The sequence below is a fragment of the Eschscholzia californica genome, unplaced genomic scaffold, assembly GCF_041429995.1.
Source record: "Eschscholzia californica isolate CP2 unplaced genomic scaffold, dmEscCali1.0.p SCAF_6, whole genome shotgun sequence".
Lineage (NCBI taxonomy): Eukaryota > Viridiplantae > Streptophyta > Magnoliopsida > Ranunculales > Papaveraceae > Eschscholzia > Eschscholzia californica.
In genome coordinates, this window is record NW_028238483.1 from 28,818,620 (window position 1) to 28,830,626 (window position 12,007).

The 12,007-nt window shown below is 35.2% G+C and overlaps 1 protein-coding gene across 2 annotated transcripts; it reads right to left on the reverse strand.

The window, feature by feature from the left end:
* Positions 1-2,677: 2,677 nt before the first annotated feature.
* LOC147533241 (uncharacterized) lies at positions 2,678-6,316 on the reverse strand. Of its 2 annotated transcripts, XM_086646243.1 has the most exons (11): positions 5,727-6,200; positions 4,992-5,654; positions 4,873-4,898; positions 4,750-4,780; positions 4,528-4,615; positions 4,234-4,379; positions 4,081-4,125; positions 3,880-3,971; positions 3,606-3,751; positions 3,293-3,514; positions 2,678-3,202 (listed from the first exon to the last, which is right to left on the reverse strand). In XM_086646243.1, the coding sequence occupies exons 2-11, from the start codon at positions 5,618-5,620 to the stop codon at positions 2,933-2,935; spliced, it is 1,695 nt and encodes a 564-aa protein (XP_086502369.1). In that variant the 5' UTR covers positions 5,621-5,654; positions 5,727-6,200; the 3' UTR covers positions 2,678-2,932. The 2 variants fall into 2 exon arrangements, with proteins under 2 accessions (XP_086502369.1, XP_086502368.1); XM_086646242.1 differs by having other exon boundaries at positions 4,992-6,316.
* Positions 6,317-12,007: the final 5,691 nt, after the last annotated feature.

The window sequence follows — 12,007 nt, forward strand, 5'->3', positions numbered from 1 at the left end:
GGAAGATATAGTAAATGCTAGCTAGCTAGGTAGATCGACTGTCTTAGGTAAGCAATAGGATTTAGCAGAGATCTAATGGAAAATCCAAAGGAAATGGTCCCTTTCTATCATCTCCTTAAATTAGTAGTTGTAGTACTCTTTATTGTTTGTGTTAGATATTATTACCAGAGAGAGAGAGAGAGAGAGAGAGAGAGAGAGAGAGAGAGAGAGAGAGAGAGAGAGAGAGAGAGAGAGAGAGAGAGAGAGAGAGAGAGAGAGAGAGAGAGAGAGAGAGAGAGAGAGAGAGAGAGAGAGAGAGAGAGAGAGAGAGAGAGAGAGAGAGAGAGAGAGAGAGAGTAAAAGAGGACCACATTGGCTACTTAGCCGATGAGGACTCAACAATAAAACCCACTGATTTTGGAGTACACACTATTGGTCAAAAAGTAGAAAACAACAACAGTAATTGGAAAATTACAACACACACACACACATATATATATATATATATATATATATATATATGTGATTTTACCTTAAAAAATGAAGAACAAGCCAAACTGGCCCACAACACAGCTAGCTATTAGATTTAGATCTAGTAATCAATTATGAGGATTCTTTCTCTTTTTGTGGTACATAAATGATATGTTATAACTATGTTAGAACAACTAGGAAACAAGTTTTTTCAACAAAAAAAAAAAAGGAAACAAGTTTGTTTTATTTTTGTCTAAATATATAGTTATTGTTCAAAGCACAGTTTTAACATTTTACAAGGTAGTAAAATAATGCAAAATTGACAATGACTAACTTGTTCCACATGTTGTGTACCACAATGAATTATATTTTAAGATTTTCAATTTTTTAGTATGTCATTCAGTCATTCTATCTTTTCATTTGTAATCTAGAATAATTCACGAAGATACTACCTTTTAAATGTTAGTATTGTTATTATATTGCTTCATCAGTACAATTAGAAGCGACTCTTCTAAGCGATTAACATTCTAGCGTTTATTTTTCCATGTTGAATCTCAGTAATTTTGATTTATAGTTCACAAATGTCACTTTAATAAGTAATTTTATTTAGTGAGTGAAATAAGCAAATTGTCCGGCCAAAGGATACTCTCATAAATAAATATAAAATGTGCAGGTCCTAGTAACCAATAGGTTTTGAGTCGATGTAAAAGAAAAGTACCGAAGTCATGAAAAACACACACTCCACGTAGTTAACTAATTCAAAACTCCAATAGAGGATTACAAACCCTCAAAATAATGCATTTAGACTAAAATAAAGTCACTTGTGAGGTTCAATTTGAAAATAGTCGTAACGCAAAGGGTACTCTTGTACGAAAATATATTATTTAGTGTTTTCTGGATTAATTGCCAATTAGTTGTAAGTTAGATGTAAACAAACATCACACTATTTCATCAAAAAAAAAACAAACATTACACCACCTATATGCTCTGGCCTCTGAGGCTTTGAGTATAATTCTCTTGCCTATTTTACTTTGTTAAATAAAATTTATGAGAATTTAACTCGAATGAGTATATAGTGCTTTAATTGACTTTAAAAATAAAAATAGTATATAGGTAAGTTCCAAGTAAAACCATAAAGCAATTGGATGGGATGGAACATTGAAGTAGCCCTTTTTGAGGCCTAAAATGGATTCCTCTTTTCTTTATTAAATCAAATCAAAAGAACAGAAGTAGCTGAGCAAGTTAGGGTTGAGGAAGGTGGTGGAGGTGGTGGTGGTGGGGATGAGTGTCGGTGTGGGGTGTCCTTGTACTACTAAACTTTAGGTAGAGTCTTTATCATCATAATAGCTACATATCTGACTCCATTTGCCTTATACTGATTCAAAGGACATCCTAGATAATGACACAGCATCTAACTTCTTATTCATCTCTCTCTTTCTCTCTAATCAAAATCACTGCCTCCTCTCTGGACCTCTGATTATCATGAATGTGCCCTAATGGTGACTTCATTTTATTCATTCGTTTTTTAGTGAGTCTAGATTGGGCACATGTGGAAAAATATAACAATTTTACTACTATTTACTTGACCCTTTAGTTTCTTACTTCTTTTGTAAAATGTAAATCACATATTTTATGTAGGAAGATTACTACTAAAATTAAAACAAAAATCAAAAGCCTATTTTTTCCGACCTAGTCGTGGCAACAATTTATACAATTTGTAATTAGCTAGTCTTTCTACTTTTGTTGAAAATTTCCCTTAAGATATTGGTGTTAGAATAGCTCGAACTAGTTTTTCTTATCAGTTTTGAGCTTTCTTTAGAACTAGTCTAGTTAATTACGATATTATTATAATATAGAATGAACTAAGTCAAACACTATCTATGAGAGGTGGAAACATAGAGGATGCCATCACATCGGCCAAGTATACCTTTAAAAAAAAGAGAAAAATAAAAGTATATATTTCTTCATTAAGTTGTAACTTAAACAATTTGAGTCCTAGGCAATCAACAAACAAAGAAACCATTCTTAATATGGAAAAAGAAAGTTGATTATCATAATTGCTGTTTTTATCAATAGATTAGTATTATAATAGCTCAATTACCAAATCATGATAAGATAAAATTATATATATAATATCCCCTTTGGAGTACTTCTTTTCTCATTGATTTCTTTGGTTTTTAATGACTAAACCCATAACCCACAAATTGACAAGCAAACCTAACAATAGTTTGAAATCTTAGATTATCTCTCACAAGAGATATCTTTCAAAAAATTTCATTTTCTTTTGTTTTCTTCTTGTTACAAATGGTGGTAGTTTAGTGGGGGAGGGTTTTAAACTTAGGTTAGAGATAGTTTTAAGATGACTACAATCATGTTTACATGCAAACAAAAATGATTGCACAACAAATAAAACATCTAAGAGATAGAGATAGAGAGGTTAGAAACAAAAAGTTATTTATTAAGTTATTGTTGTTGGTGGTGATCATGGTGGTTTCATGGGTGAGTGAAAACCATTCTTGAGCATCCAATTTTGAGGTTTTAGTAACTGAGATGAGAATCCTGATGATGCTGCAGTTGTGGAGAAAACTTGTCCTTGCCCTAAACTAGAAGGCCAATTAGCAGTACTACTATTACTCCCTCTAATCCAACCAGCTTGTTGTTCTTGTTGTTGTTCAGCTGGAGAGAGAGAAAGGCCGATACCACCGCCTAAGCCAAGCCGGTTTCCATTACTGCTATTGTTGTTGCTTGAGAACTAGTTGACAAAAACAAATGGTAGATCAGTTAGAATAACTTTTTATACAAGTATTAGTAGAGTGCTTAGTTGAAAATTAGGGTTACCCACTTGATAAATTGGAGGCCTTAATTGAGATTGAAGGATTGGAAGCATTGGGGGTTGATGATTTCCAATACTTCTTTTAAACTGATTATCATATCTTTGTGTCTGCTGATGATGGTCATTGAGTTTGAGAGAGATTGGACTTTGATGAATATGTGTGTTGTTTAGCATTCTTACAGTTTCCCTCTCATCACAATTACCATCACGACTTATCGATTGTTCTTCAACCTGCAAATACATTTTGTGGCAATTTTGAAGGATGGGTATTAATGTTATTCAACAAGAGAAAAGAAGAGAATGTCGAATACGAATAACTTACCATTGATCTATTGTTTCTCCAATCTAGCTCGAACGACAATGGTGAAGCGGTAGAACTTGATCCATTATCCTTGTTTCTTGATTCAAGACTATTATTATTTGAAGATGAACTCCCCAAACTCAAATCAAGATTATGATTATCCTTACCTAAGACAATGTCTTATAAAGTTAATTAGAAACATGCATTTTAAAGGACTAATTCGAAGAAATTTGATCTATAACTTTGAGACTTTTTAGAATCATATCTCTATTCAAATTCAAAACTAATAAATTACCGGAAGGATTAAGCTCGCTTTCGTATATACTAGGATCAAAATTAGTCACCGCTTCCTTTCCATTATACTTAATTGCAGCTTTATCGTAAGCCCTAATAACGAAACTATAGATAGTTAAAATTTCACTTCAAACTAGTAAGCATAAACACTATCATCATTTATATACAATTTCGATATATCGAATAAACCAAGACATAATACCTAGCCGCTTCAACTTCGGTGTCAAATAAACCAAGATAAATGTATCTGTTTGAATGAAAATAGATTCAAATTAATATGAGTTTAATTAGTGCTAATTAATATGAAGGGTAAAAAGGTAATAAAGAGGTAAAAAGAGAGAGAGAGATTGGTTACTTTTTGCCTAAGAACTGGCCCATACGAGCTTCCCATCTTCCACATTTGTGTAAGGTAACACCTCTATATTTAGAGCTTCCTCTTGGAAAGCCAGTACTTTGTCTACGAAGTACATGAACAAACTCCTCCTTTGTTAGATTGCTCATCTGATCAACAACAAACACAAGAGAACACCACCACCACACAAATACATATGACAACCATTTTCTTTCTCTCTCTAAAATTATGGGTTACAACTGTAGAACACAAGTGGATGATGAGAGATATAGAGAGAGAGAGAGACAGTAAACTAACCTGTTTCAAGTCATCTTGATAATCATCAAGACTGAAATTTATATCTGCTTCAACTCCTCTGAATTTTATAGCTGCTCTATCATATGCACTGCACTAACCAAATTCACATTACTACTTCCAACTCTCTCTCTCTCTCTAAACTTTCTCCATCTAGACTTTCTCTCTCTAGAAAATTTGTAGAACTAGAAATAGAAAGAAGGGATTAAACTAAAAAGGGCTTACCGAGCTGCAGCATGTGCAGTATCAAATCCACCTGTATCATCAAATAAAAAAAAAAAAATCTAATTTATTTTTCTTGGGATTTTTGTGATGGGAAATCAAAATCATACATACAAACATACATACCCAAATACACTTGTTTCCCACAATCCCTATATAAAAAAGATAGCCAAACAGAAAGAGAGATTAGGACTAGAGAGAGAAAAAGATTAAGAGACACAAATACTAGGATTTTAAAATCTAACCAGATATGAGATTCCCAGCGGCCGGTCCGGCGGTAAAATGTAACACCACGATATTGAGAACTTCGTGACCTAGGTCCTCTTCTACTTTTCTTATTAATATTCATCGGCGGCGGCACCGAACTAGTATTAATTGATGATTCGGCTGTCGTAGTTTTTGCTGTTCCAACTGAAGATGGTTCTGATTGACAAAATCTAACACCTACCCAGTGAGCTCGTGGTGGAAACGGAGTACTAATTTCTTCCTCCGTTGCCGCCGTTTCCATCTCCGACCTATCTCCTACCGGAAAAAATTGCCGGGTAGTTACAGTTTCAGTCTCTGTTGAACAATCTAATTCTTCTAGAGTTTGATCAGAAGATACTGAGAAACCAAAAATCTTATTACTACTGCTAGTACTATTAGTTCTCTTCTTTCTTTCTCTTCCTTCTTCTGGTTCTTCTCTTAGGGTTCCTTCTTGATCAAAATCAGAACCTTCATCGACAAACATAGCAGCTGAAGAAGTTGAATTTTCGTTTGAAATATTTGAACCTACCCTTTTTCCTTTTTCATCTGTTTTATTACCAGAGTTCTTTTGTGATGAACAATCTTCTTTTTTACTTCTTTGATCAGGTGAATCGTTAAGATCCCACATACTGTTTTTGTGTTTTCTCAGATGAAAATTGTTTCTTCAAGAAAAAAAATAAGTAAATGAATTAAAATGGGTCAATGATCAAAAGTCATCTAGTGTATTTTCTTACCCATAATCAAGACATGAAATTTTTTGATTCTTCAGAGATGAATCCTTCTCTTCTTCCTCTCTCTCTCTCTCTACTTTATGTTAGGTTTCTCTCTCTCTGTCTATCTTTGTAAGTATTTATCTATCTAATGTCTCTTTGAGAAAGAAAACCTAGGATTTGAGAGAGCTTGGGGTTTTGTAAAAAAAAGGGCAGGGAAGATATCCAATAAACATCTATTACCCAACTGCCCCCCTTATACAGTAATAGACTAGGGGAGGGAGGCAAAGGTAGAAAGCTTAGCAAAAAGAAGAAAACTCTTTAATACCTCAAACTCTCTTTTACTTTCTCTCTCTCTTCTCTTCTCTTCTCTACTCCTACTTCATTTCTTTCCTTTCTTTTCTCAATCATTCAGAGTTTCAAGTCACTCTCTTTCTGTTCCTCTCTTCTCTTTTTTCTCCATTTAAGTATTTACCCCTCTTTCTTTCTTTGGCTTCCATATTGATTCCTTTCTCTCCTTTGACAAAAGAGGAAAACTATGAAAACGAGGAGTGATAAAGACATTTGAATTGCTAAACAAAACTGTGCTTTTGCTTTGTTATACTTGTTAATGTAATTCCTCAAGTTATAGCACTTGTCCATATTGTCTATCCTTTTGATTAGGGGTGTACTCGAGTCCAGTCGAGTCTAGTCGAGCCGAGCCGAGTAGTAAGGTGTTCAAGTTCGGTTAGTGTATTTGACTATTTGTTCGAGCTCGTTCGAGTAATTATCCACTTTCTCGAGCTTGACTCGTATATGTTTGAAAGAGCTCGAGCTCGCATTGTTTTAAGCTCGTTTATTAAAATACTTCAAATTAAAACAACTTCCTAAATCATCACAATACTTCAATGATCATTTGTCATATACAATAATAGTGCTTAATGATTTATATTCCGATAATCTTTTAATGGTTGATATTCCATATACAAGTTTCACAACTAATTCGTAATTATGTACTACACTATTAAAATACTATGTTAAACGAACTGTCACGAGTAGCTCGGGATACACGTAATTATGTACTACACTATCAAACTCGGCTCGTTTACATAAACGAGCTTGATTTTGGACTCGTGTGTAAACTCGTACTCGTTAATTTTCGAGTCGAACACGAGCAATAGTCGAGCCAAACTCGAGCAGCTCGTTAAAAGTTCGACTGGAATATACCCCTACTTTTGACACTCAAACCTAAATCCATGGGTATGGAAGTTTGTTCTCGACAGAGGCGCAATGGGCCCGTCCAAAAGGCGTAAATACTTGTTATTAAGTTTGAGCATACACCTGATCTCTAAACTAAACTCTAGAGCGATGTGAGACTGTGATAGTCCTCCACCTTCAGAAACGAGTCATTCTCGACTCTGGCACCATCTGTAACACCCCAAGGCTTAGAAATTCTTGATATTATCATAGTTTCAGATCTAGACCAAGTCTACGTGTACAAAAGTTTTGTTTATGGCGAAAACTCAACAAGTCCACCTAAAAGGCCTCACACTTACGAAGTATGAGCACGCAGGTATCGCCTAGGTTCTAGGCTCTTTGCAAAGTGATCAAGGATTATTGCAGTTACTGGGTAGATTTTTTTTAATCTTTAAATTGTTTGCTTGTTTTTCTTTAAAATTTAGGTGCTACCTACTAATTTAATCGACAAAGGTTTTTTTATTAAAAAGATCCACTCAAGTAACATGTAGAAAAATTTCATAATTCCAAAATTGAAAACATATTAAAAGATTATTTTTGAACTAGAAACATTATAGAGATAAATGTGAAAGTTACCTATAAGAGAGAATAACAAAAGAAAAGAAAATAAAAAATGCTCTATAGAGAAAAAATTCCTAGCTGGCCGCTCTGTAGTGATCTCCACTATAGCAGCGGCCGTTCCCCTATACCAAATGCAATGCTTTGCCATTCCTAAAGGCATAAGCAATCGCATTGAGACCATCCAGAGGTCTTTCTGGTGGGGAAAATCGAAAACCATTCACACCATCAACTGGCAACAGATATGTAAGCCTCGCAGACTTGGGGGGCTGGGTATTAGATTACCTTCTCTGGATAATGAAGCTTTCCTTAGTAAACTCCTTTGGATGCTCTCAAAAACCCTGATTCTCTTTGGACGAAGATTCTTAAAGCTAAATACTACCCGAAAGATACCAAGCCTTCTATGGCTAAATCTAACCAATCCTGGTTTTGGAAATCCATGATGCAGCGTTTTAAACAAGTCCAGGAGCTCATCTTTTGGGATGTGAATAAGGGCACTAATATTAACATTTGGGAGGACTACTGGATTCCGAATCACAAACCTCCGATACCGAACTTGAACAATTGCAGTTTACAAACGGTTGATCAACTCATCAATAATAACCAGTGGAACGTGATCCTGATTCATCAACTTTTTGACAGCGAGGTCGGCAAGGCGATCTGCAGTATCAATTTACGACATGATAGAGATGACGCTATGAAATGGTCTCTCACCAAATCAGGTAACTTCACTATCAAATCCATGTACTTTCACTTGAGAACTAAAAATATGGACTACCATTATCCAGAGTGGAACTATATATGGGAAATACAAACGATACCTCGTATTAAACTGTTCTTGTGGAAATGTTGTACCAACAGTCTTCCAGTTCGTGGACAAATTGGTCAGTATATAGGCAATGTGTTTAATTGTGGTTTTTGCGACAAGATTGAATCGTTATCTCATATCATGCTCCATTGTGTTTTTACCCGTACTATCTGGTTCTTCTTTAATATCAGGGTGGAAAGTATTGACAATTTGCAGGACTGGATCTTGAAGTGGAAATCTTTGGAACCAGAATTGCAGTCCCTTTACGCTAATATTTTGTGGTTCATATGGAAATTAAGCTAGATGTGAACAATGTTTTTCTTCGAAGGAACAAACTCCGGTACAGGTTATCAATAACATTAAAGGGTCGGCTTTTGCCCTTAAGAAAACCAAACCAGCAAACAACAGAAAGGACTCGCCGTCTGGCGACCTCCTGAATCCCCTTACCTGAAATGCAACGTGGATGCTTCATTTAAGACTCTTATAGAGGCGGCAGGATATGGCGGCATCATTCACAATGATAAGGCGGATTTTATTATCGCTTTAGCAGGTGTCATCAGAGGCCAATCGGCAGAAGAATGTGAAGGTCTAGGCATTCTCAAGACTTTACAGTGGGCGCATCAGCTACAGATTACTCATCTTATTTTGGAAAGTGATAATCTTAATATCATTCGGTACCTGAACAATTGTAGCTCGGCTATTGAATGGTAGACAGAGAAATTAATGGACAACATCCGTGAGATATCAGGCCACTTCGTCTCTATCAGATTCGTCCACATTCCCAGAGATCTTAACAATTGGGCGGATAAATTAGCTAAGTGGGGTAAGCACAATAAGTGTAATAGGGTGTGGAACTCCTGGGAGGAGCTAACGAGGGAGTTAGCGCTGTAAGTGGTGTGGGTTGCTTGTGTTCTTTTTGGTTTTTCCTTCAACAAAAAAAAAAGAGAAAAAAATTCCTTCCCCCACAAAAGAAAAATGACTAAAATGGGATATATTTTTAAGTCATTTTTAAAGAACCCCCTCATTTATGACCAACTTCCTGCTTAACCCTCTAGTTTATCGAAAACACGTGGATGAGATAAATGTGAAAGTTACCAAAGTTACCTTTATTTTATTTATTTGAGATCAACTCTTTTTTTTTTCTCTCTCTCTCTTTCTTATTTTTTTTATCTCTCTAAAAACTCTTTTTCCATCATCTTTCTCAAATCTAAATTCACACTATTTTCAAACTAATCTTCATCCTCTCTTTTTCTCTCTTTGAGAAATAGAACAAGAAGATAATGAATGGTGCCCTAGTTTCTCTCTCTATTTCCAAACTATTCTTAATTACTTGTGAACCAAGAAAAAACCCACTAGAAAGAGTAAGTAATATGGGAAATGCTAAAGTTACAAAAGATTTTGACAAAAGAGAGTTCCCAGTTGATGTGGCGGTTGTAGTTTGAAACTTTGACCAAATCTAGGCCGATGAATATCACAACCGCCACATTAGCTGGGAATTTTTTTTTGTCAAAATCTTTTGTAACTCTAGCATCTCCGAAGTAATAAGAAGGTGAAAAGATAAAAAAAAATATGAAGCTGGTTTGGTGCCCTTAAATTGCTTCAAAATCATCCAAGCTTCTTAAGAGTCCATTTTAAAAAGAAATTGATGATATATATTAGATTATGGCTTATGTGGTCCAATCTTAGAAATTGACGATTAATATTAGATTATGGCCTTTGTGATCCAATCATAGTTAGTACTTTAGGTTTTTGAATTCCATGGTGTAAGAAATCTCTTATGAGCTTTATTTTAATCAAACCTTTCTCAAAGACGTTGTTTAATATTTATACAAGTAATGAGATTTTGTTGAGAGTGAGAGAGGATAACAGAAATAATAGCAAAAGTCTGTTATGAAAAAACTGAATTGCAAAGTTAGTTATGAAACTAACTTTCTTGTTACAGGTCGTTGAAAGATGTTGGAGTTTTGGGGTTGCCTTTATAATATGGACTTTATTCAAGGCTGGGCTTGACTCGTATCTTGCTACTTCAACTGGGCCGGACTATTGTGGGCTTTGACTAATGAACCAGTTGACTAAGTTATTAACCAGTCAATATGACCTAGGTATAAAAGGGAGAAAGTTGCCCTAATTCCTCATTCTCTTCTTCTATGAAACCCTAGTTTCACAACCCCCCTCAAACTGATGCTGAAGAAGTTTTGTGAATCATCAGTTTGCTGTGAAAGAATTCGAAGAGATCAACTGTTACTCCCTTAGTAAAGATATCTGCTAGTTGTTCCTTGGTTGGAATATGATGAACAACGATATTACCACTTGAAACCAAATTTCTTACATAGTGAAAATCTACTTCGATGTGTTTTGTTCTCGCATGGAAGATGGGATTAGAGGTGAGATACTTAGCACTGATGTTATCACAGTAAAGTAGAAGAGGTTCTTCAAGGAGCAACCGAGTTCATTTATGAGGTAAGAAACCCAAACTATCTCTGTTGCTGTATTTGGCAGAGATTTATACTCTGCCTCTGTAGAAGATTTTGCGAATGTAGCTTATTTCTTCGATCTCCAAGAGATGAGACTCAAACCAAGGAAAACACAATAACCCCTTGTTGACTTCCTCAAGTCTGGACAACCAGCCCAATCTGAGTCTGAGTATGCTATAAGGGTTGATAAATCACCCTGAGCCAACTTAATACCAGAACTTATAGTTCCTTAACCAGAACTAAATGAGTTGTTTTTGGTTTGTGCATGTACTGAGCTGCATAATTGACACCAAATGATATGTCTGGACGAGTTAAAATGAGGTACTGTAATGCCCATACCAAACTTCTATACTCTGTTGGGTTGGATAGCTCATCACCATCTGTAAGTGAAACCCCTTGTCCAGATGATACATGTAATTTGGAAGGTTTAGAATTCAATAAATTTACTCTCTGTAGTAGTTGTAATGCATATTTGTTATGTGTGAGTACATATGCTTCTGAATTGGATCATGAACAACATATATTCCCTGAAAATAGGTTAATGAGCCCAAATCCTTCATTTTGAAAACTACACTCAACTCTTTGATTAAAGAGTTGATGTGGGATACAGAGCTACCTGTGAGGAAAATATCAGATATAATAATAAGACCAATGTCCCCAATATAGAATGATAGACAAACATGGAATGGTATGTCTTGCTTTTGAGAGATCCATATTGATATAGAAATACTGCAAATTTATTAAACCAGGCCCTAAGAGCCTATTTTAACCCACATAATGCCTTGTGGAGATGACAAACATGATTCTCTTTGCCTGAATGAACAAACCCTAGAGCAATCATATATACATTCTCAGCAAGTGTGCCATGTAAGAAGGCATTAGAGACATATAGTTGTTTGATATGCCATAATTATGTGACTGCATTTGTGAGTACTATTCTGATAGTGTTAGCTTTAACCACTAGGCTGAATGTTTTATCATAATCAATTCTTTCTTGCTGGTGAAAGCCCTTAGCCACATGTCATGCTTTATACCTTTCAATGATACCATCACTTTTCAGTTTGAGCTTGAAAACTCATTTGCAGCCAAATACATTCATATTTTTATTATATGGAACTAAAGACCATGTTTCATTGTCTAATAGTGCTTGGTATTCATCTTGCCTAGCCTTTATCCATTCACTATGTTTAGCTGGCTCTTTATAAGACTGTGGTTCAGCGGGTAATTGT